The 25,059-nt window shown below is 38.8% G+C and overlaps 1 protein-coding gene across 2 annotated transcripts in view; it reads left to right on the forward strand.

The window, feature by feature from the left end:
- The window catches only part of gabrz (gamma-aminobutyric acid type A receptor subunit zeta), a 50,718-nt gene extending 28,479 nt beyond the window's left edge, over positions 1 to 22,239 (forward strand). For both annotated transcript variants that reach the window (XM_007259145.4, XM_007259146.4), the window contains exons 3-10: positions 8,552 to 8,652; positions 8,910 to 8,977; positions 12,054 to 12,271; positions 13,799 to 13,881; positions 18,625 to 18,762; positions 19,345 to 19,497; positions 20,225 to 20,418; positions 20,792 to 22,239. In XM_007259145.4, the coding sequence (XP_007259207.2) occupies positions 8,552 to 8,652; positions 8,910 to 8,977; positions 12,054 to 12,271; positions 13,799 to 13,881; positions 18,625 to 18,762; positions 19,345 to 19,497; positions 20,225 to 20,418; positions 20,792 to 21,130 (1,294 nt within the window). In that variant the 3' untranslated portion in view covers positions 21,131 to 22,239. The remainder of the gene's footprint in view (positions 1 to 8,551; positions 8,653 to 8,909; positions 8,978 to 12,053; positions 12,272 to 13,798; positions 13,882 to 18,624; positions 18,763 to 19,344; positions 19,498 to 20,224; positions 20,419 to 20,791) is intronic.
- The last annotated feature ends 2,820 nt before the right edge of the window (positions 22,240 to 25,059 follow it).

Here is a 25,059-nt window from a genome sequence, read left to right on the forward strand (position 1 = left end):
TGTGCCATACCTGGGAGGATCCGGCGAACGGGCGGCGCGTTTTTCAGGTGGTGGTACCGCGGGCGCTTAGGGGATCGGTCCTACGCGGAGTTCATGGGTCACCTGGGGCTGGGCACTTTGGTGTCACCAAGACTCTGAAGCGCCTGAGGCAACGCTTCTATTGGCCTGGGTGTAGAACCGACGTGGAACTCTTCGTGCACTGCTGTGACGTGTGCGCTGCCAAGAAGGGCCCCTCGAGGGTGCCCCGCTTCACCCTTACCAGTGCGGCAGCCCGATGGAGCGGGTGGCCGTGGACGTGCTGGGCCCCTTTCCGGTGACGGACTCTGGAAATCGCTTTGTTCTGGTGGCGATGGACTATTTCACGAAGTGGCCAGAGGCCTACACGGTGCCGGACCAAGGGGCGGTCACTACTACGGATATCCTGGTGCAGGAGTTCTTTTGCAGATTTGGGGTTCCGGAAGAACTGCACAGCGACCAGGGGAGAAATTTCAAGTCGGAGGTCATGGCGGAGGTCTGCCGCATCCTGGGAATCCATAAGACCAGGACGACGCCCCTTCATCCGCACAGTGACGGACTGGTGGAACGTTTTAACCGCACGCTGGCGGCGCAGTTGGCCATGGTGTCGGACAAGAACCAGCGTGACTGGGACAGGCACCTGCCGGTAGTGCTGCTGGCCTGTCGCTCCGCTGTGCAGGAGACGACGGGATTCACGCCGGCTCTGCTTATGTTCGGGCACGCCCACTTTTGTCTCGGACCTTATGTCTTCGCTGGAATTAGCACACCGTCTAGCGCGCTCCAACCAGTCTGCTGCCGGACAGAAGCAGAAGCGTGCGTACGACACGCGCTGCTTTGGGGACCCGTTGGCGGTGGGGGCGAGGGTTTGGCTATATAACCCTCAGCGGAAGAAGGGACTGTGCCCGAAGCTCCAGTCAGCCTGGGTGGGTCCGTGCTTGGTGCTGTCCAGGCTGGGGGAGGTGGTGTATAAGATCCGGTGGGGCAGACGCACTATGATTGTGCACCGTGATAGGCTGGCCCCCTATAGGCCGAGACTGTCGGACACTGTGGACGGTGGTGCGGAGCCTGCCGGCCTTGCACTCGTGCCTGACCTGAACTCTGGCTCTTCGGAGCCGCTGGCAGGCGGTGCTGTGCCCGGCCCCTCCAGGCTGCCGCGGGCACGGAGGCAGCCCGCCCGCCTTAATGACTTTGTTTGCGACTGATTGTAAAAAAAAAAAAAAAAATGTTCTGTTGTTCACGGGGTTTGTGTTGGGTTGGTGGGGTCGCCGGGACGGCTGACCCTTGGGAGGGGGGCTATGTGGCGGCTCTGGGTTGTGTGTGTGGCTGCCTGTAGGCATGGTTCTGTTCTCCTGTGTGCGAGGATGACAGGGGTGGGGCATCTCCCTTGGGAGGGGTTATGCAGAGAGGGTGGGGCACCACTCTGGATCTGCCATCTGGGAGACACACAGCTGGGTTGGTGGCCTTTGGGCTGTTTTAGCTCTGTGGGGGAATGTTTTTTTAGCTCTCCTAGTCTTGCTAAAGACTGTAAGTGAGTGGCAGGCCGGTTCAATAAAGGAGCTGTTGAGCATTCAGCATGAGTCTCACGGGTCTTCCTTCCTCTTCCACGCCACAATATGAATGTGTGAAGCTGTTTTGTCAGATGCCCAGGCAGATGAGATGGATGTTTGTCAATGGCAACAGCTCGCAGACACTATCTGTTTCAAACTCATATCTCTGTCAGCTCAGCTCAGTGACCCAGCATTCCCTCGCCCATGCAACAGGGAGCAAGCAGAGAGCCTCCCTTTTGATGGCCGATGAAACCCTAATGATCCTTTGAAAAGCTCAGTCCTCTGAGAATAGGTAGAAGCCAGGCAGCTGTACTCTTCACTGAGGCCTTGCAGCCTGGGCACTGAAATACTGACGCTTTAAAATCATTTGATATTGGATTATAACATGTACAATTAGGTCTGTCACGATAATTAAAATGATCAATGTATCATACAAAAATAAACATGACCTCAATCATTTTTGCTGACCTCAACATTACACATTATATTTTCCTCAGCATAGAGAGCCCATTAACATGAATGAGTTGTGCCTTTTGTATCGTGTGATGCAGAAGGTATGTACAGAACTAATTCTATTAATTAATCAAGGGTGTGCTCTGACTTTAGCTGATTAGTATTTTAACAGCACATGTATGCTTGGGTGATCACCCTCATTAGGGGTTGTATGCGCATTGAGAACACTGGACCTGTGTTGCCAATATAGCAATGAACGTCTGACTGTTGCCTGTCTTGGTTCTAATCAGTCAGTGGTGCACCTGTATTTTCCATTGCCAAGAAAGCAATATGCTATCTATACACTTCCAGACCACCACTTCCATCACCATAGATATATTCACAACAATCATTGCTATTTTAATGATGCAGGTGCAAGGCGTGAAAATAGACTGTTGGCGGTGTGTAAAATAGCAGTGTGAATCGCTATTTATTACCCAAAGATTTTTTATGACAGGCCTATGTACAATATTTATATGTGAATATCATACCTGAAGTCTAATTACATTTGAATGTGCTAATATACATAGTAATTTTTAATAATATAGGTTTATTTCTGCACAATAAGACACGTTTCAATTGCAAATACTTTTTCAGTGTGTAACAGATCAAAACATCATAACTAATCTAGTTCATAATTTTTTAAATGTTGCACAATTATTATACCAATTGATTGATTTGCTGACATAGCTGGTCACAAGATTATAACTTTATTAGACTATTGTAACAAAGATTTTGCATTGTCGAGTCAATAATAAAATACAATTTTAGGGTTCAGTCTCTTTTTGGCTTTTTCATGTTAAATTATTTGTAGGTAAATCGTTAATTTAGAATATATTTATCTGCTTTTTGTCTGTCTTTTCCCACCTTATTGGACAGTAACAGAAGTATGGTGTTGCTGTTAGCACAAAGCTAGGTCAAAGTGTTTATGGGAAACGTGCTTTACAACTTGTCACTATTGGGCCCTTGAGCAAGGCCCTTAAAACTCTCTGCTCGCTGGGCGCCGCAGGATTGTCAGCCCACCGCTCCGGGCATGTGTGCTCACTGTATGTCACAGTGTGTTTTCTAAGTGTGCTCACTGATGGTGGTAATATAAAAAAAATAATAATAATAAATACAAGAAAATATAAAAATTGATATTGCACATTTGTCATATATAACAAATTATAGTTATTAAGTGGTAATATTGTAATTATTCTATATATGCTTAATTTAGATACTGCACATACTAGAGCACTACAGCAGCAATAAGTACACAGTTTTATATCACATAGTAATAAATAGTTAAGTTCTGATCTGCTGAGAGCAGCGTTTGTTATACAGTCTGACAGCGGCCGGAAGGAAGGACCTGCGGTATCTCTCCTGCACACACCGTGGGTACAGCAGCAGCAGCCTGGCGCTGAAGAAGCTGCCCAGTGCTGTCAGAGAGTGGTGTATAGGACAGGTTCTCCAGCATGTGTTTAAACTTAGTCCTTATTCTCCTGTCTCCCACCACCTCCGCTGGGTCAAGATGACACCATGGGATATAGCTGGTCTTCCTGATGATCTTGTTCAGTTTCTTGCTGTCGGCTAAAAGTGGAGGTAAAATTCTATCTGTTCCCAGCGCAAGTGTGATGTATATACTGCTCTGGAAAAAAATAAAAGACCACTTAATGATGATGTTTTTCCTTGGAATATAATCAAGAGGAAGACAGATGATCACAAGCCATCGAACCAAGCTGACCTGCTTGAATATTTGCACCAGTGGCATACATGTATCCAAAATCAGTGTGTAAGACTGGTGGAGGAGAACATGCCAAGATGCATGAAAACTGTGATTAAAAACCAGGCTTATTCCACCAAATACTGATTTCTGAACTCTTAAATCTTTATGAATATGAACTTGTTTTCTTTGCATTATTTGAGGTCTGAAAGCTCTGCATATGTTTTGTTATTTCAGCCATTTTTTCATTTTCTGCAAATAAATGCTCTAAACAGAGAGAGAGAAATGTATATAGTTTATAGAATAAAACAACAATGTTCATTTTACTCAAACATATACCGTAACATAGCAAAATCAGAGAAACTGGTTCAGAAACTGGAGTAGTCTCTTAATTTTATTCAGTATTATAAATAGCATGGTCTTATTCTTTTTATACAAATTTTCAATCCATCCTCTCTGAAGTTGCTGCAGTTTTCTCCTCGTCATTGTTGCTCTCTGGTGTGAGCTGTGCTACTTCCTGCCCTCTGGTTGTGCGTGCAGAAACCCAGCTAAAAAATAGTCCAGAATTAAATGTTACATTAACATGCCTCAAAGTTAAAAACATTTTCTTCTTCTGGAGTTACCATTTTAGAAATTTGAAGTATCAACTAAGAAAAACACACATTTAGAATGCAACAGAAATGAGTACATGCTGAAGCTGCATCTTGTTTTTTTTCATGTATCTCAGCTCAGATCAGTAAAGCAGTTTTCTCAGAGATGGTTAATTTTATTCCCCTACCATCTAGTGTAAACCCACAGGAGAACCAACCCTGACTGTAAAACACAGTTTGGAGCCTGAGTTCAATCTTCCATTTGGCATCCGGATTCACCCACACAAACATACTGTAATTAGTTTTCCTGATATTTTTAGATTCTAGCTGTAGAGTTAGTGCTGAAAACAAATTAATGCATAATTTACAAAGCCCGTTTCCACCCAGCGTGCATTCCTGCTATATATAAGAAGCGAGCGGTGTGAGATGTCTTGTTTGTGATGGAGAAAATGAGCATGTGCGCACTGTGGAGAATATATATATAAAGCACAGCCAGTGGCTTGTATGGGTCGCTGCCTTGTTGCCTGGTTTTAACAGCAGTATAATTAGGATAATAATGTGCTGGAGTGTAAAGTCTCAAACAGACAGTGTAGGTATGAGTCAGACTGGGGTGGGCAATGTGGCAGTGTTTTTGTTGGGCTAAATGGCAGCACAGTACACTGTTCCCGAGCACACCATGGATATACTTAAAGAAATGCTTGCTGTCTAACCACATATTTTATGACAAAGAATCTGTAATTAGTTGAGATCCTGATGGTGTTGGATCATATTGATATCAGCAGGTAGTTACTTTATATTCTTTATATTAGCATCTGAAAAATGTTGACAAAAGGAATATAGAGGAGAGAGTGATTTATATTATGAACTCTATATTGCAGTAAAAATAAAAAGAAATTTGCCTTCTGAGCTCAACAGCAGCGTTGCTGTGCTTACATAACCATATAAAACCACCAATACCTCACCAGGCTCTGTAAAGTGAGTGAATTACAGGAGGATGCTCGGGCAAAACTTATTACTTTAAATTTGTGTTGAACATTTACAGTTTAAATTCTGTGACATAATGAGTCTTTAGTCTGTCTAATGTAAAAATGTGTTGCTTAACACAGTTAAGCAGGCATAACACAGTTGTAAAATGATATAAATGATATTGTTTATCACAATAATTAATATATTAATAAATTGTCCAAAAAAGTACTTTTTGGAACATGTCATCAGCTTGTGATTATTAGGAACTAAAGGAGGAAACTGAAGAGAAGTGAGAGAATTTAGGGAACATTTTGGGCTGGAGTTCAGGCGGCTTCTGCTTGTCGAAGGAGGTTAGTCCCACTTTTTCGGTGAGTGGAGAAGGTAGGAGAGAAGAAAGACTTAAAGGGAGGGGACCGGGTGGTGGAGGGTTGCAGAAAACACATCATGAACATTGCCTAATTAGAATAATAAAAAATATTGTTTCAAATCAGTTTTTAAACTGGATTAGTTGAGATTGTACATCTTTTTATATAGAACCTCCCGAAGGGTATCTTAATATTCTTAATATGATATTAATATAATATTATTAGCCATTATTATTTGTTACATCATTGTAAAGCCCTTTTCCATCACTCTTCTATTTAGTTTAGGGATATCATAACTTTTCATTACATCTACATTACATCTACATTACATCTACATTACATTACATCACATTACATTTGGCAGACGCTTTTGTCCAAAGCGACTTACAATAGTGAAGTACATAAAGCAATAGTAGTTAAAGGTAAAAAAACATCTTTAGACAGGGCCTAAAGGAGGTCAAAAGGAGATAAAGGGATAGAGGAGTAGAGGAGGAAAAGAAGGAAAAGAGGTTAGAAGTAGTTAGTGTGTTAGAGGTGTAAGGAGAGTGAGTGCTCTTTGAAGAGCTCTGTCTTCAGGAGTTTCTTAAGGATAGCGAGGGACGCTTCTGGTCTGGTAGTGGAAGAAACTTTTCCATCTTGTCTTTTGCACAAACCTGCTAAAAATTGATGTATGGAACCCCACTATTGAGGTTCATTTTACAAGTTCATCTACATCTGTCAGGGTGCATGATTAATTAAAATATTCTTCTTTTATTTCCAATGAACTAATCACAATGACCATTCGGCTCTTAATTAGGTGGCCCCTGAGCACCGCTCTTCTTAATAATGAATGAGAAATGGCACCTTTATGCTCTGCTAGATAAAAAGTAAGAGTGCAGTAGAGTCAGTGTGGGCTCGTGCAGGGTGGTGGGGGAGGCTGAGGCAGATACAGTGTGCTGAGTGCAGGAGATCGTGGGGGGAGAGGGAGCTGGTTAAGCCCGTGCTGCAGTCAGTAAGCTGCTGTGATGTTCCCCACGTGTTCTCTGTTGCCTGTGAGAGCCAGCCGACAGCACTCTCTGCCGCTCTGCCCAGAGACACACAGTCTTTTCTATTCTTTCTGGAATATTTATGAGGGTGTTGTGTTGGGGTCGATCATGCAGGCTTTTTTAAGTGCCTCTGTAACTGTTTCTTCCATGTGGCGCTATTCTCAGAGGGTGGGGGGAGCGCTTGTTCTGAAGCTAAATCTCATCTGGAGCTCACAGACCCACGTCACTGCAGACATGGAGACTTGTTTTCTCCACAGGAAAGAGAGAGACTGAGAGAGAGAGAGAGAGAGAGAGAGAGAGAGAGAACATGCTAGAGCACTGGAAATCAGTGTTGGTTGAGAATGATTCCATAGCCCATCCCAACAAATATATGTTTTATAGCAGCTGTTATGCTGATAAGCTTTACAAAACGAAAGCTATAACCTCAGTAATTATTTTAAAGCGAATTAGTTTTGATAAGTATTCAAGCTCAGTGTCACATTTTAAACCAGAGACTTAACATTAGGCTAATAAAGTAATTTGGGACACTTTAGGTTCTTTGGAAAAGTGCACTGTCTTAATGTTTTAGATCTAACATCACCCAAAGCAAATAGGTAGTCAAAAAAGAAAGAATACAACCCATTTGAAAATCTGATGTATGAATTTAGCATATCATTTTATATACAGCTCTGGAAAAAAATTAAAGACCACTTAATGACAATGTTTTTTCTTAATTTTACCAAATTGAAAACCTCTGGAATAAAATCAAGAGGAAGATGGATGATCACATGCCATCAAACGAAGCTGAACTGCTTGAATTTTTGCACCAGGAGTGGCATAAAGCTATCCAAAAGCAGTGTGTAAGAGTGGTGGAGGAGAACATGCCAACATGCCACCAAATATTGATATCTGAACTCTTAAAACCTTTATGAATATGAACTTTTTTCCGTTATTTAAGGTTTGAAAACACTGCATCTTTTTCTTTAATTTGGCCATTTCTTATTTTCTGCAAATAAATGCTCTAAATGACAATATTTTTATTTGGAATTTGGGAGAAATGTTCTCTCTTTTTTTTCCAAAGCTTTATATAGAAATATGCTGTAAACATACATGTGCAAAGGTACTGTATATTAGATACATATGCAAAACACGTGGATCATATGTGTATTTCTGTTTGACAAAGAGATATGTATTTATATGTAGTAAACATATGAGTAAATCTATTTAATAACATACTGTTACTGTTCTTCAAAAACCTCATATTTACATTTGGGATGTCATGAAAGCTTGTGTAGGTTTTTGTTACTTAAGGATCAGGGACACTACATTCACATTTCAATGAAAAAATACATATTTGTCTCTTTTTATAAACTTTATGCATATGAATTTACATAGAAATTACGGAGAGTGCATGGAGGCAGTATGACTGAAAGGGAATATGGTATTGTGTTCACTAACTAAATCCACTGGAGATGCACTCTTGAGGGGTTCCACCCCAGTGACAGTTTGGTACCATTCCTTGTCAGTGAAACTGTATCACCCTGAGGAGCCCTGGTTGCTTAGTAACAACAATGGTCATGCTCCTGAAACTACTTTTGTTGAAGGAATTCTTCAAAATGTAAAAAATGTATGTGGAAAAATATATATGTATTTTTATAGATTGCTCTCCTTATTTTTACTTTGCAAATTCTAAAAGCGTAAAAATGCTTGAGGTTGTGTTCTATCACGAATAACACCACAGCTTTAGTGACTTACAGCCAAATCACAACCATGATGTTTTTAATGTAACACTCCCTCTTGTGTTCTGTTGTTTAAATGCAGCCTGATGGGAAAGAGAAATAAAAAGTGTCTCTGTATTGTGTGTTTGCAGGATCATAGAGGGCTCAGGCTCCGGCGCTGAAGAGGTGCTGCCTCCCACCATTCAGAAACTGATGAAGGGATACAACAAGTACCTGAGGCCTTTCTTCGGCAGTATGGAAACGAAGCTTTCACATTTACCCACACAATTAAGCACCATAAGTGGATCTTTAAAGTTTAATTTACTCTAAAGACTTTGTTAGCATTAAGCCGACAGAATAGACGATTGCTTTTGCTTAGCGGAAGTGCCTCAGGCGTGAGCTAATGTAGTCCGCTATAGTAAAGCTTGTGCATTAGAGCATCACTATTTTTCCCACGTTCTCTTCAGTCTGCTTCTAATTCTGGTGCTCTTTTTACTTTTTCCTCTGCAGATGGTCCTGTTACTGTTGGGATGAGTCTGGACATTGCCAGCATAGACACTATATCAGAGATCAATATGGTGAGATACTTACAGGTTGAAAACTCGAGTATATGACTCTAAAATGAGGTTAGATACTCTTATGTCATGTTGCAAATATATAAACAGTTGCTCCCAGAATGAGTCAACCAACAAAAATAAACAGTCTGTCACAACCACCCACAGGGTTTCATTCCTGTTGGTTGGTTCTTTCTTGGTTCTGGGTCTTTTTGGGATTTTTTTTTTCGATGATGCTCTGGAAAAAAAAATAAGAGATCACTTCAGTTTCTGAATCAGTTTATCTGATTATTTATAGGTATATGTTTAAGTAAAATGAACATTGTTGTTTTATTCTATAAACTACAGACAACATTTCTCCCAAATTCCAAATAAAATATTGTCATTTAGAGCATTTATTTGGAGAACGTGTAAAATAGCTGAAATAACAAAAAAGATGCAGAGCTTCCAGACCTCAAATAACGCAAAGAAAACAAGTTCATATTCATAAAGCTTTAATAGTTAAAAAAAATCTATATTTGGTGGAATAACCCTGGTTTATAATCACAGTTTTCATGCATCTTGGCATGTTCTCCTCCACCAGTTTTACACATTGCTTCTGGATACTTTTGTGCCACTCCTGTGCAAAAATTCAAGCAGTTCAGCTTGGTTTGATGGCTTGTGATCATCCATCTTCCTCTTGATTATTTTACAGAAGTTTTCAGTTAGGCAAAAACAAATCTCAAACAAAACTCATCATTTTTCCAGAGCTGTATATTCAGTTGTTCTTTACATACTGTAATGAATTCAGTTGTGAATCCACTTTGTCTTCAAATATTATGGTAAAAATCATATATAGGAATATAGGAATAAAATCACTCCCACTGAAAGTCAGGAACATTTTCCCTCCTCCTGTAAAGTTATCATTTTGCATATTGGAGGATTTTATGCAACAGTGAAACTGCCAGATGTACTGGTGCTGGCAGATATCTTTAGTTCTGAAGTATCAGCTGAAGGCAGGAGCAATATGAATTCTGAGGTCTATAGAAATATACTGTATATGCTCAAGTTCCAGTAAATGTCTGCTAGCTCTTTGGGAAAGTAAATACAAGATAATGATCTCAAAACACTGCTAAGGAAATACAGGTGTTTGTCAGAAAAATTGAATGGTCTTGCCAGTTACCCAGTTAAAATTTCAGAAAGTCAAAAACAGTAAAAATTAAATTATAAGTTGTTTTTGTCAGACAGTGATGGTATTTCATAAGTAGTCTAGCTAAGAGATGTGATACAAATATACAAAATAATTGCATTAACCTCATCCTTTTAATTTCCCTATTGTCTTTATTAATACAATTTATCATTCCCTCAAGAAGAATTTTTACAAATCCCTTTTTTGAATCAGACTGAAAGTGAGTGAACTCGGTACACAGTGAGTGGAAAGGTTATATGCATCTGAATGCATTTCGGCTCTGTGAGAGAGGAAAACAGCCCGCCACGTGTTTGGGCACACCTAGCTTTTTAAAACATTCATATACATAAACATGTTTTCTTTGTCTGCAGAACATTAACACATTAAATAAGAAACAGATCCCTGTTTTTTTCTGTGCAAAAAACTTAAGAACTACAGAAACAGCAGATGAAAGCTCAATCATGGGAATAGCGTTTTTCTGCGCGCGTTTTATCTTCTTGTTTGGATGTCAACACTCATCATCTCTCAAGCATTACAGCTGTTTAATCCTCCACTGGGGCAGAATCATTTTAACTTGTCCTCATATAAAATGTAAAATATTATTTTTGCAAAAATACCCAGGGAAACACTTTTATCAAACATGTAGAGTTGCAAAGTATACCCAAAGTATGAGTGAACCTTTTTATACAGTCACTTTAACACTGCTAATCCTGGGCTGAACCTCCCTTTGCTCTCATAACAGCTTTTATGCTTCATAGCATGTCGGAAACACTCCTTTGATATGGTGAACATGGTGCATGTTCTCTTTTTCCACATTTCAAAGTTTGTTTGAGTAAACTGACTCACTGTATTTACTATGTGAAATAGTCCTGTCAGTATAATTATTATCGACTTATCGTACAATAAATCAACATGATGATTATAGACCTCATCATGATATGAACCTTGGCTTGAAACTTAGGGTGTGTTCACAGTTTGCTTTTTGTTCACCAAAGTTATATAGAGTGACTATCTGAAATACAGTCTTTTTGTCAACTCAAACCAGTCTAGCCATTTTCTGCAAAAAAAAACTAGCCGAATTGAATCCTGTTCTTGTAGCTTGCCATCAGCAATCTCTGGGTGGGTAGATGGTGCTCTTTTCCCACATCACTCCTAACTGTGATGTTGATCAGCACAAGGCATCTGTGAGCTGATGTATCTGAACCGAGTCGCTGCGCTTTCCTCCGAGCACACTGTGATGCTACTCTTTAATGCTGCATCAGCAGCAACAGTTTGAAAAGAGGTGGTAACTGACTTCACAATGTATCAGAGGAGGCATGTGTTAGTCTTCACCCTCCTGGTGTTGGGAAATCACTAGTGATAGGGACAGTCCTAATGAGTGGGTTGGGTAATTGGCCATGTACATTGGGAAGAAAATGAAAAAAAAAAAATTAGAAATAAAATTTAAAAAATAGCTCAATGCTTTAAGTGGTGATTTATTCAGGGGAAAAGGTATACTTTGGGAACAATTAGCTGAGAGACAATAGACTATCTTTGGATTTATGGAAATAACTTAACAATCTGGTAACATAAAAAGGGCACAGTTAACAGTTATTATTATATAATTATATAATAATTTGTTTTAAGTCAAGTACTGCTGTTAAATTGTAATTATATTAATTATATTTTTCCATTATTTGTTAAGTTATATAAATTATGGAGAGTTGATCATCAATTTAAAGTTCTAAAGTGATTTTCTAAAATAAATATTACTTTTTTTAACTTTGTCAGTTCTTGCCAAAATGAGCATATTATAATAATGTGGTACATGCACAACTGTAATATGCCCATTATCACATTATCACACACTTATTGCAATTATTAAAATACGGTAATCTAAGAAGCCACTAAAAGTTGTTTTGTATAATGTGTTTTTAATGTCTTTCTTTTCAGGACTACACAGCCACTATCTTCCTGCGACAGCGCTGGACGGACGAGCGTCTGTGTTTCGACGGGAATAAGAGTCTGAGTTTGGACGGCAGGCTGGTGGAGCTCCTCTGGGTTCCTGACACATTCATCGTGGACTCCAAGAAATCCTTCCTGCATGACATCACTGTGGAGAACAGACTGATCAGGATATTCCCCAACGGAACCGTGCTCTACGCCCTCAGGTCCTTACCCGTCTCTCACCGTCTCTCAGCCTGTCACTCACTCACCGGCTGCTGCCGCTGCTGCTGATGTATTAAACATGAGTGAGGAAGAGGAGGAGGGGCGGGGGAAATCGAGAGGCTTTATCAGGAGGAGGAGGTGGTGGAGAGAGAGAGTGAGAGGAGGAGTGTAGGGCATTGAGGTAGGATGAGAAGGGGATAAGGGAGGACAGGACAGGAACAGGCGAGGCACTGAGTGTGTGTGTGTGTATGCGTGTGTGTGTGTGTGTGTGTGTGTGTGCTGAGCTGCTGGTGTTCAGGATTAGGCTGAGGAGCGCCGTTACAGCAGATTGACTGCCATCGAGCTGAACACCAACATAACACACACAGTCATATTCTCTCTCTCTCTTTCTTTCTCTCTCTCTTTCACTTTCTCTCTTTCTCCCTCTCCATCTTCTCCTCTCTCTGTCCTGTCTCTCCCTCATACTTTCTTTGTCATACATTCATACACTGTTTTTCATTATCTCCTCTTTTTCACTCTTTTTCTCTTACTCTATCGTTTCTTTCCATCCCACTCTCTTCACCTCTTTCTTCTCCTCTCTGTGTCTGTGTTGCTCTTTTTTGCATTGTTACTCTTATACTCTCACAATCTTTCTCTCATTCCCCATCCCCTTCCTCTTAACACCCTCACACTCTATCTCTCACTTTCACACTATTTCTCCTCCTTTTTCTATTACATTTTATCTCTATTTTACACTTTTTATCAGTTTCTCTTACATCTACACACTTTTATCTCTCTCTTTGCCTCTTTTCTTCTTTCTGCCCCTCTCTCACTGTTTTTACCCTTCCCCTATTCCTCTTCTTTCTCGATGTCACACTCTCTCTTTTTACTTAAACCTTTTATTCCTCCTTTATTTACATTTAACTTTTATTACGTGACATTTGTTTTTTCACTCTTCCCCCCTTCTGCTATTTGCATCACTTTATCTTACTCTCACACTCTTTCTATCCAACCCTCTTTTTCATATTTCTGCTCTGACTTTCTCTTTACACTCCTTCTTACTTACACTTTCTATTCCTTCTCTCCTTCTCTTTGTACCTATTTCTCTTCTCTTACCTCTTATATTTACTTTTCACTCTCACAGATTTCCATTTGTATATATTCATTTTCCTTTTGATTTACTTTCACTCACTCTTTCACGCTTTTTTTTAATCTTTGTCCTGTCTTTCTCTCATACACATGGTGTATTTTTCTATTAGTCTTACATTTTTTATATCACTCCTATCATATTATCTCTGTTCTTATCTCTGTCCTGTCTCTCTCACACTCTTTTTCACTTTCTCTTACTCTCACACATTTACGCTCTCTCTTTTTTCACCTTTATCTCCTCTCTTTCTGTTCAGCATCCTATTTTTCTTAGTATTACACTTTTTTATGTGCTTTTTTATACCTTTTATCCCTCCCTCACACCTGTTTTCTCCTGTTTCCTAACTGTGTTCTCACTGTTTTCTTTAGTATTTCCATCTCTCTAACATTCTCTCTCTCTGCAGAATCACCACCACAGTGGCTTGCAGTATGGACCTGACCAAGTACCCTATGGACAAACAAACGTGCACACTTCAGCTGGAGAGCTGTAAGCCTTAATTATGTATTTAAATGCTGTTCTGTGGTTCTGTAACACATGTTCACTTTAAATTAACGTAATGAAAAATACCTCTTATATAGATACTCATCTTAATCACAAGGACCACGTTTTTACTCTTCAGGAAAGTTGCTCCGCTGGCTCTGGATGTCTTTGAAGTTTTTTTTTAGACCGTGTTTTAACGAGAGTGGACTTTGATCCTGCAGTGTTTCACTGTCAGGCCAGAATGATCTTCTCCATCTCCCACAGTGAGCACGCACTGATTCACTAGCAGTATGAGAAAGTGGTGATCTACGCTCTGACCTTGGGTTTTGGCTTTGAACTGAAATAGCAGAGCAGAGTGCAGGATGTGCTCCAGGGAAGCAGGTCTTCCTTTCATTTTAAAAAAAGCAACAGAGGGACAGCAGTGGGCAGCTATGAATTCAACCCAAAAGAGCCCATACAGATATATGTGTGTCACAGATCCTTTAAAGGATGTGGAAAAAACTGAACATTCTAGATGCATCACAGTTTTTGAAAATGTACCAAATTACAAAATGCCATATACTACATATAATCAGTTCTAAAACTGGTAACTTCTTTATCACAATCAGAAAAAAAACATTAATGCGCTGCTTAAATAATTAAATTGATTTAATTATATAAATGTACTTTTAAATCTGTGTCTGGGCTATTATGGTTTATTTTTAGAGTCTGATGAACATTTTGGTTTTACATTTAAGTTCAGGTGTCTTTTGATTGAATCACAAATCAAACCAATTTGATCCTAATTAATTTACAAACACACACTAAACAGTTCATTAGGAACGGCCTACTAACAATGACCAGAGCTCAGAACAGCCTCGGTTCTTTGAGACATGGATTACACCAGATGCTGGAAACATTTCCTTTGGGACTTTGGCCCATGTTACCGTGGTTGCATCATGCAGTTTCTGCAGATTTTTCTGAAGCACTTTCATGCTCTGAATCTCCTGTTTTACCACATCCCACAGATGTTCTGCTGGAACACTAAACTCATTGTCATGTTCAAGAAACCAGTTTAAGATGATTCTGCTTTGTGCCATGGTGCATATTATTATCATGCTGGAATTAGCCATTAGAAGAGTGAAGGGATGCATGTGGTTAATAAAAATACTGCATTAGGCCCTGACATTCACATGATTACTGATAAGAATTAGAGGGCCCAAAATTTACCAAGAAAACACTCACCACATCATTACCTCACCTCCACCAACCTGCCTTGGCACATGCAGAACTGCTGCTTACTTAATGTTTGCAAGGGTCCTATTTTAGCTACCTAAAATAGGCCTTGCATGACTCCAAATGAAGGCTCCCTTTAAGAACCAGGTTCGCTTTGACTTTGGCGTGTTGGTATCTAAACAGCTTGTCACTTTCAGCAAAAGATACTGACCTGCACTGTGATCATGCTGTGACGGTACACCAGCAGCTCATTTAAGAGAACAGCTATATAATTTTATTCTATATTGTAAAAGTTGTTTTTGTGCTGTGCAGCACATCCATGTGTGTGTGTGTGTGAGTTTAATGAATGAGGGTGCGGGGTGCATCTGCGTAGCTGGGATAGAAATGGACTCTGACAATTGACTGTTGTCAAGGTTCCTTTCAGTCAGGAGTGACCTGTGTTTTAGCAACACGCTAGATATTTACTTGAACACACCTCACTTCCAAACCACCACACCCATTAGCATAGATATATTCCCAAACTCCAACCCTAATTTAATGGTGTGGGCGCGAAGTGTGAAAATAGACTGTTGACGGGGTGTAAGATAGGAATGAGCATTGTGATTCACCTTGCGCAGGGTGTACGATAAGGCCCCAAGTCTAAGTAAACCTTAGAGCAGAAGCCATACATATAGACGTACCACACTCTAGGCCCAGTCACTGTCCTATCCGAACCTAGACCTATAACTGATTAACTCTTCAGAGCTTTTACATTTTGACAGCCTGTTTTTTAACTATCAAAACTTTGGTTTAGTGGCTCAGGAAACTTAAAAATCAGTCAGATTTGTGGTAAATATCTGATACCACTCTACAAAAAGGTCTGTGCATTATGATGAGTGCTGCAACTTGAGTGAGTAAAAACATACAGGGAAAAGAAAAGAAACGGAAAAAAATCAAGTGTATATAATATATTGTTTTAGCATTGCCATCGCAACGTGTGCATGCACAATAGCCACAATAATCACAGGCCATGCAGTGTCACACCAGGCTAATTTAATTATACATGCCTCGCTATAACTTGCCTGACACAAAATATTAAATTTGATTTTTTTCATATTTATCTTACTCTAATATTGGATACACAAAGTGAATTATTAATACCAAGACCATGAATATTTATTAAGTACCAATACCATAACCATTTTTTGTAGAAATCTGTTAAAATTCTTTTTATTTTTACAGATTTTTTTTTTTATATCGCAATAAATAAAATATCATAGAACAACAAAATATCGCAATGTCAGATTTTCTTTCCAATATCATGCAGCCCCACATGCTCTAAAAAAGAGAATAAGGGAGCACCAAATCCAATATGTTAATCAAGAATGGACAGACTTACATGTTTTTTTCTTTCCAAGGCCGTTCTCAATATGGTCTCATGACCATTGTAATTATTTAGAGGCTTTTTCAACTTTTTTTTTCTTTTTTTTTCTTGTTTCTAATTTTATCCCATTTTCTCCTGATTTCAGATCAATTACCCAGTCCCCTTTCATATAACCCCATAAAGGCTAAATTATTTTGGAATGCAAAAACAGTGTTAGAGTATTTGTTGTTTATAATTTGTTTAATTCAAGTATGCAGTTATAGAAATATTCAGACCAGTCTGTCTGCCATGTATCTGGATGATGTTATGCAATGCCTTGCACTGCTACCAGACTATTGACTGATTAGAAATTGCATGAATGAGTTTGTGTAAATTTTACACTTCGTAATAAATTGCTTGATGAGAGTATATCAGTTTTAAAGGAATTTAGGTGCTCAAATTGACATGTAAATAGTGTCAATAATGTCAATGATAGTTGACATTATTGGATAATATATGGACATTATCTCAGTTATTTGATTGACCTCAACATTATCAGTTGGGTTTTATTGTGTGTTTGTTTACTTATGTATAGCTTGTCACGCAGTGATGTAGGCAGCAGAGACCCTATACACTCCATATACACAGGGTGGACTGTGGTAGATGAAGAAAAATGTACATATACATGACTGCCATAGTAGACCATTATATCGGTTATTACAAATATATTTTGTTCAATATGTCGTTTAACCAAAAGTTATTGTGACAGACCTACATGTTAAATTTAAGTGGACTTAATGGAAAGAATAACTTATTTTTTATTGTGAATATAGGCTGTTTAGTGGCATAAAGTTATCCAAAAGCAGTGTGCAAGACTGGTGGAGAAGAACATGCCAAGACGCCTCAAAAAAACTGTGATTGAAAAACAAGGTTATTCCACAAAATATTGGTTTCCGAACTCTTAAAACTTTATGAATATGAACTTGTTTTCTTTGCATTATTTGAGGTCTGAAAGCTCTTCATTTTCTGCAAACAAATGCTCTAAATGACAATATTTTTATTTGAATTTTGGGAGGAATTGTGACAGTAATTTATAGAATAAAACAACAAATATTGATTTCACTTAAGCATATACCTATAAATAGCAAAATTAGAGAAACTGATTCAGAAAATGGATTGATCTGTAAATTTTTTACAAAGCTGTATATACTGTACAAATTGCATCATAATGCAGGATTTTCCCTAACAAAAACCCAAGCCCCTGTAATCGCATTAACTTAGACTGGCATGCATGCTTTTTTTAGGGGGGGCTTATTCCATGTTCTTTACGTACAGTATGGGCTTCTGAGGCATGTGCTTAACACCAGTCAGCTAGCTATATGCAGAAATACATAGATGGTACATCAGAAATATATCACATACATACTGAGCACCCAGTTCCACACTGCCACCAGCAAACCTCCTAAAAATAAATAGATAAATAAATAAATAAATAAATAAATAGCGCTCACAATTATTTTAGCTCTGGGCAGTCATTTATTTCTGAAATGCTTATGCAACTCTGTAGCCGAGCATTTTAAACATTTCTACACACACATTCTAGAACATTCATTCTGTGGTTTGCAGCGTGCCATATGCAGAGGAGATAAATAAGGAGCAGTGCTGTGAAAAAGCGAGCGTGTTAAAGTTGCTGCACCCTTCACTGATCAATTATGGGTGCCTCTTATCTTTGTAAAATACGCTTTTTGGCCTAAGGGGGGAACTCGGGCCAGCAGCTTTTGCATAGGATGTGTTTTATAGGGTTCATGCAGGGAAAAGCATGTTTCTGTTGCTTTAATGCTAAAACATTGTGTGTGGAACAGGAAAGGTTTGTACAATTAAAAGCATCCCCAAAAGGCTTAAGATGGTTAAGTAGTGCCCTCTTGTGGAGATTCATGGTGGGCACACAGTGCTACACACACTGGCGGTGAACGGCTGTGAATGATGATGTTAATATTTCTGTAATAATATTGGCTTCTGTATGAGTCAAACCTATAACTTCCTTGTTTTAGTGCTGATAGAGTGTTTAATCCTGTAGTGCAGCAGCAATGTCATAAAATATAACTGCAAGCCTGGATACAGCACATCTCTCTGCACTGGAACTATGCTCTGATAATTAGTTTTTAATTGACACTCTGCTTTCCTCCCTGCAGGGGGTTATAATGTGAAAGATGTGGTGTTTTATTGGACTCGGGGGAACCAATCAGTTAGCGGACTTGATACTCTACAGCTGGCCCAGTACACCCTAGAGGACTATTATACCTCAGAATCTGAAGCCGTCTATGAGACTGGTATGTCCACATGCACACATTAAGAAGATGATATTTAAGCTGTTATGATGAGATGTTTATCTGGACAGCATGTGTTCATTTGTTTTAAAAACACTAACATTGAATGAAATACAAATGCATTGTAGATTGATGTGTGTGAGTGCAAGTTCTCCTTAAAAATATATATAAATTTATATGTCTCATCCAATATCTAGTTTATCGTTTCAATCCATTATTAGAGTATATCACATGAGCTGTTGAAATAAAACTCAGCAACCAAACATGTGTCTATCTATCTTACTAGATTTCAGATTTCTACATGTAAAAAATTTTAAATACGGTTCAGTTCTAAATATATCATGCTCAGGTTAGATTTTTTAACTTTGTATACAAAATTGCATATGATTTTGCATATGTTCTTCCAGTATTTTTGCAATTTTGTGACTTAAACTTCCTTGTTTTTCACTGTTTATTTGTGTCATATCATATATTTGTCTTAGCAGCATTAAAACACACTTATTGCTGAGATTTTTGCTAACAATTATAATGGCTTTTGCAGCTTACAGAACTTTGTTTTACATTCATTCTGACACATCTTTACAGGTAACTACCCAAAGCTGATTTTTCATTTCCAGCTGAGGCGAAGCATCCTTTACTTCATTCTGGAGACATACGTGCCATCCAGTGCTCTGGTGGTCCTGTCCTGGGTTTCCTTCTGGATCAGCCAGTCCTCTGTCCCTGCTCGCATCTGCATAGGTACAGCCAAATCGTCCTCATTCTGCTTATTATACACTGAAATATGTAATTCAATCAATTGATTCGATGCAAAGATGTCAATTTCATATTAACACAGTTACTGCCAAAAGCAAGCAATCTAGAAGAAGCATGTTCATGTTCATCTAAAATTATTTATTTGTGTGGAAATGAAGTGCAACCACTGCCTGTTTTTTTAGTGTGTATACACTGTATATATATATTCCTTACTTTGTCAGAATAGTAAACTTAGTAGTAAACTATACTCCATTTACACCCAAACATGAATGCACTTATTATAATATATTATTACAGTCACCACACACCTATTTCTATGCAAGCTTTATGTTGGCATGGATGTTAAGCAATCTATCCACTAAAGGGCAAATCACAACTGCAAAACACAACATCAACAAAAATCAAAAAAGGCTGTAATAACAGACTTACTACAAAAAAACAGACAAAAGAGGCATAAAATGTTGTAAATAGCTCCTTTCTGCCCCAAATATTTCCATGGGAAATACTACATTTAATCCATACTCATAAGCTGATCTAACTTTTTCATGCACAGATATGGCTAAAATAAACGCAGAGTATGAAGAAAAGGCTCTGTCAGTATCTGGATCTGTATTTGACATTAAGTCCATTTAAACCTTGAGAAACTATGTCTGGAAGTTTTCTTTGTTCCCAGAGTGCTGAACATTTTCTGATTGTGTTTATTCTTCTGAAGGGGTGACCACAGTCCTGACTATGACCACTCTGATGATGGGGGCACGCACTTCTCTGCCCAATGCGAACTGCTTCATCAAAGCGATTGACGTGTACCTGGGCATCTGCTTCAGCTTCATCTTTGGAGCTCTCATCGAGTATGCTGTCGCTCATTTCTGCACTTTGCACCAGCCAAATGCTGCCAATGCATATATGGTAAGATTTTATTTTATTTTTCTTTGTTCTCTATTAAAACCTTTCCATTTCCATCATCATGGCATTATTTTATCATGACAGAATTATAAAATGTACTTTTTACAAGACAGCTTGATTGCCATTGTGGTCTTCTTCATCATCATGAACATCATCACCACCACCATCGTCATCATCGTTACAGAGAGTTGCATGCAGTCCTTCTCTGTGAGTCTCTGTGAGTCTCATTTTGGCTATCCTAGAGTAGCCATCTTGTTTAAAAGGGTATTGTTATTGTAAGCTAATATCATTTGCTGAATGTATTCATTAGTGGATATAAACACAGTATTGAGCTTAGATTCTTTTAAAAGTTGTGAATTCTGTCTGTGGGTATCAGTATGGACAGGAGATGCAGGAGCGTGAGGATGAGATGAACGGAATCGTCACCTCCATCGGCAGCGCTGCAGCTCTGCGGGCGCGCAGGAGGGAGGAGATGCTGTCCCGTGCCGGCAGCACCAGCAGCCCAACTCCCAGTGACAATAAAGAGGAGAAGACCTCCTCCCAGCCCCAGAGCGGCTGCGCCAAGTTCCTGTCAGTGGCACGGCGCATCATGTGTTTCCTGAACTGCTGCCATGTGGAAAATCCGCACTACATCGACAACTACTCCCGTCTGACCTTCCCCCTGTCCTTCATCTTCATCAACCTGCTCTACTGGACCTACTACCTGTACTTCTAGTGTGTGTGTATGTATGTGTGTGTGGATGCGGGTGTGTGTGTGTGTGTGTGTTTTTGTCAGAGTGATTGTGGCCAGTGTTGAGGAAGGCATATTGTTGCTGTTGGAACGAAACCTACTATATCTGAAACAGAACGTTTTCTTTAAAATTGTGTTTATTTATTTATTTATTTATTCACTTACTAGCTTGCGTATTGGTTTATTTATTACATAATGGTTCAGAAATATGATCTATCATCATATATGATAGAACTTTTACATAAAGTGTACTAGGTTTCTCATAATAAAGGATTTTTATATATACACTATATTGGCAAAAGTATTCGCTGCATTACATTTAGTGATGCAAAGCTTAGATGGAGCTGCTGAGCCATGGAAACCCATTCCATGATGCTCTGTACGTTCTATTGTACATTTAGCTGAAGACCACATGAAGTTTGGAGGCCTGTAATGATTGACTCTACCCCTTTTGCTTTCTTTCCCAGTTGCTTCTACTTTGTTTACATTACATTACATTTGGCAGACGCTTTTGTCCAAAGCGACTTACAATAGTCAAGTACAATGTAAAATAAGTTTAAAGGAAAAACATCTTTGGATAGGGATAAAAGGAGGACAAAGGGGAATAATAGGATAGAGGAGTGAAGGAGAGGAAGAAGGAAATGAGGTTAGAAGTAGTTAGTGTGTTAGAGGTATTAAGAGAGTAAGTGCTCTTTGAAGAGCTCTGTCTTCAGGAGTTTCTTAAAGATAGCGAGAGATTCTCCTGATCTGGTAGTGGAGGGTAGTTTGTTCCACCATTGGGGAACTCTGTATGAGAACAGTCTGGATTGCTTTGTGTGAGTGTTTGGCAAAGCGAGGCGACGTACATTGGAGGAGCGCAGCGGCCGGGAGGTAACGTAAGCCTTCAGGAGCGAGTGCAGGTAGGAAGGAGCTGTTCTGTTCTGACATCACCTTGTAGGCGATTGTAAGAGTTTTGAATTTGATGCGAGCATCAACTGGTAGCCAATGGAGCTCAATGAGCAGCGGGGTGACATGTGCCCGTTTTGGCTGGTTGAAGACCAGACGTGCTGCTGCGTTCTGGATCATCTGGAGTGGTTTTACTACACAGGCCGGGAGGCCAGTTAGCAGGGCATTGCAGTTATAATATCACTGAAAATAATGTTTCAGGCAGTGGATTCTGTTCAGGGAAAAGTGATTTGTTAGGGTTGACATTAAGTGAGAATTAAGTGCTCTGTTTTTTCCTTTTTCTTTTTTTTTTTTTACATTTGATTGTAAACGGTCTGTTTCTACATAGTACTACAGTGTTACCAATATGGAATTTATAATGACCTTTTATGAGAACTTGAGTGTAATAAAGAGGTTTTTAAAGCAGGCTTGCTCCCCCTCAATATTCATGTGTGGATGCTGAGGTGGCTGCCCAGCTAGTGACTAGTGTCAGTGTTTACTCTCATAGATGTGATTAGTACGGAAGCTAAAGAAAGAAAAGAAATTGGGCACAAAACAACAGCTGAAGTACTTACACTAATCACTAATTTGCTTGGTATCCTTAGTGTAACTAGAATAGTGTAGTGTTGTAAGAAGGAATGGCAATATTTTAAAAAGTTGTAAAGTGGTCAGCTTTCTTTTGGAATGTGTTTCAGCCCAAAAGTGCAGGAATTGGAAATTAATTAATTACAGTCATTTTAAAAGGATGGAATTCATACTTCTGTTATGTTTCAAGTCTGATTCTTTATTAAATTACTTGAATAATTAGAAAAATATGAACATAATAAGAGGTTTGGATCTAAACATCAACAATATGTTTATTCTTCAACTGGTTCCACAACATTAGGCTTTATTTGTACACAGCATGTGTGTGTGTTTTTGTGGATGCTACATGTGACTCATGCATGTAGTGTGTATAATTCTATTGGTTTTGTTGTGCTGTATGTGTGTGTATGTGTGAAATCTGGACTGTTGCAGGGATGCGAGGGCGTTTGGATGAGTGTGCGTGTGTGTGTGCCTTTTGGTACACTTTCATGCCGGAAATACGTGGCCTTTGTTTTCCAGTAGAGCTTTACATACTGTATTCTTTAATCAAAGTCTTGAGCTCTGAATTGCAATAAGATACACGACATGTCTGAAATTTTATACATATAACATGAGGAATTTGTCACTTTCTTTCTTTTCATGTTAAATGTCAACAAATTTTGGTCATAAGAAAAAAACAGCTTTAGTGTTTGTCTGAATTGAATTGCTTGCCAGCACTGAGCATATAATATAATTGATGTATTACAAATTACACACTGCAACGGAAAAAAAATATATTAAAAATATACTGTAAGCATCTAATCACTATGTATAACAGGGTCTCAGATATAGTAATAATGAATCGCAGGACCAAAGATTTATTGTATCTCCAGTATTCATTAATAGGAATATCACAGCGCATGCTAGCACAAGTTAACCACGTTGCATCATGTGGATGATTTCTGTTGTAATTTGAGCAGTTAAGCAGCCTGATGTTCTGTTTTGTGGTTTTGCTGCCTTTAAGAACAGTTTAACAGTTTCAGCAGGTGATTTTTTACCTGCTGGGAGGAGTCAGGAAAACGTCCTCTTCTTGTGTTTTTCTTGAATTCTGCTATTTAATTATGCATGACCGTTAACCAGGCCATCTTAAATATTGAAATAAAGTATTTTTAACAGCCACATAATCTGACGGGAGAATTATGAACATATGTACAGATAAACGCTGGAAATTGTCATTGATTATTCGCATAATTTTACATAAACACTGCTCAACAGGAAATGCAGTCTGCATTTCTAAAGATGGTGTTTAGTTTGTTGTACATGATTAGCTGTATTTATTTTGACCACCTCTCCAGCACTGTGTGTATTGTGTAGAGGGTCACAGGGTTATCCTAGTTTTACGGCTTTTTGTTTCCTTCATTTGCATACATGGACCTCTGTCTGGAAGCCCTTTCTTTAACTGTTTATGTCACACTTCTTACAGGTGGATTTTAGTGTGTTTGATCTAAACTGTACAGATACTACGTCTTCCTACTGCATTGAACTGCATTGAATTACAAATGCATTATTTATTATTATACAGTTTAATTATTATTTTCTTTCAGTAAATACTGATTATCATGGACTTTACACACACTTCTCTTCTAGGTTAAATACTTCAGTAGTCATGCATGAGGGTGGTGTAGTGCAAAAATAAAAGAGACAAAAAAGAGAATCCATGTAGCTGCAGTTTCTCATGCATGGAAGATTCTGAGGCGCCAGTTGCTCAGCAGCTTGTAGGGAAGGCTACATAGTGTGAGCTGTTAATGCTGCTTTCATGAGAAAATGTTATTTATGTCTTTACTATTACTATCTTTTTTATGATCTACAGTCTCTTATAGCCGCTGCAGAGGAACGGACAGTACATATTGTAGATCAGCTATTGAATCAGCTATTATGATTTTTTTATTGAATGAAGCACTGTAACTCTTAATGTCTTGTTAACTAACCACATAAATCCTTAATGTGGTTGGTTACTTTATTAACCTGTTATTAATGTAAATCCAAATACTTATTAATCAGTTATGTCTATGAATTATTTAATAATTACTTTGTAATAAATATGTAAGTTAGGTCTTTATAAACCTGAAGAATGGGTGTTTAAATCCCCTCAAATATGGGACACTGTGTTTTTTACAGTCCCCCTGCTCCAGAAACACCACAATAAACCAACAAACAAATAAATAAAACCCTAAAATCCTAACAGCACTTTTATTTCCGTAGTAGTAAGAGTAATAATAAAGTACATCAGTACTGTAACTCCAGTCTCCTGCTGCTCTGAAACACACAGCTGTGCTTCTGTGTACTGATGGCTCTTAAGGAGTGTTATTACACAAACCTACAAAACCTGCCCCTAAGCCGTCATCTTTGTAGAAATATTAATTTAG

This window comes from Astyanax mexicanus, chromosome 15 (genome assembly GCF_023375975.1).
Source record: "Astyanax mexicanus isolate ESR-SI-001 chromosome 15, AstMex3_surface, whole genome shotgun sequence".
Classification (NCBI taxonomy): domain Eukaryota; kingdom Metazoa; phylum Chordata; class Actinopteri; order Characiformes; family Acestrorhamphidae; genus Astyanax; species Astyanax mexicanus.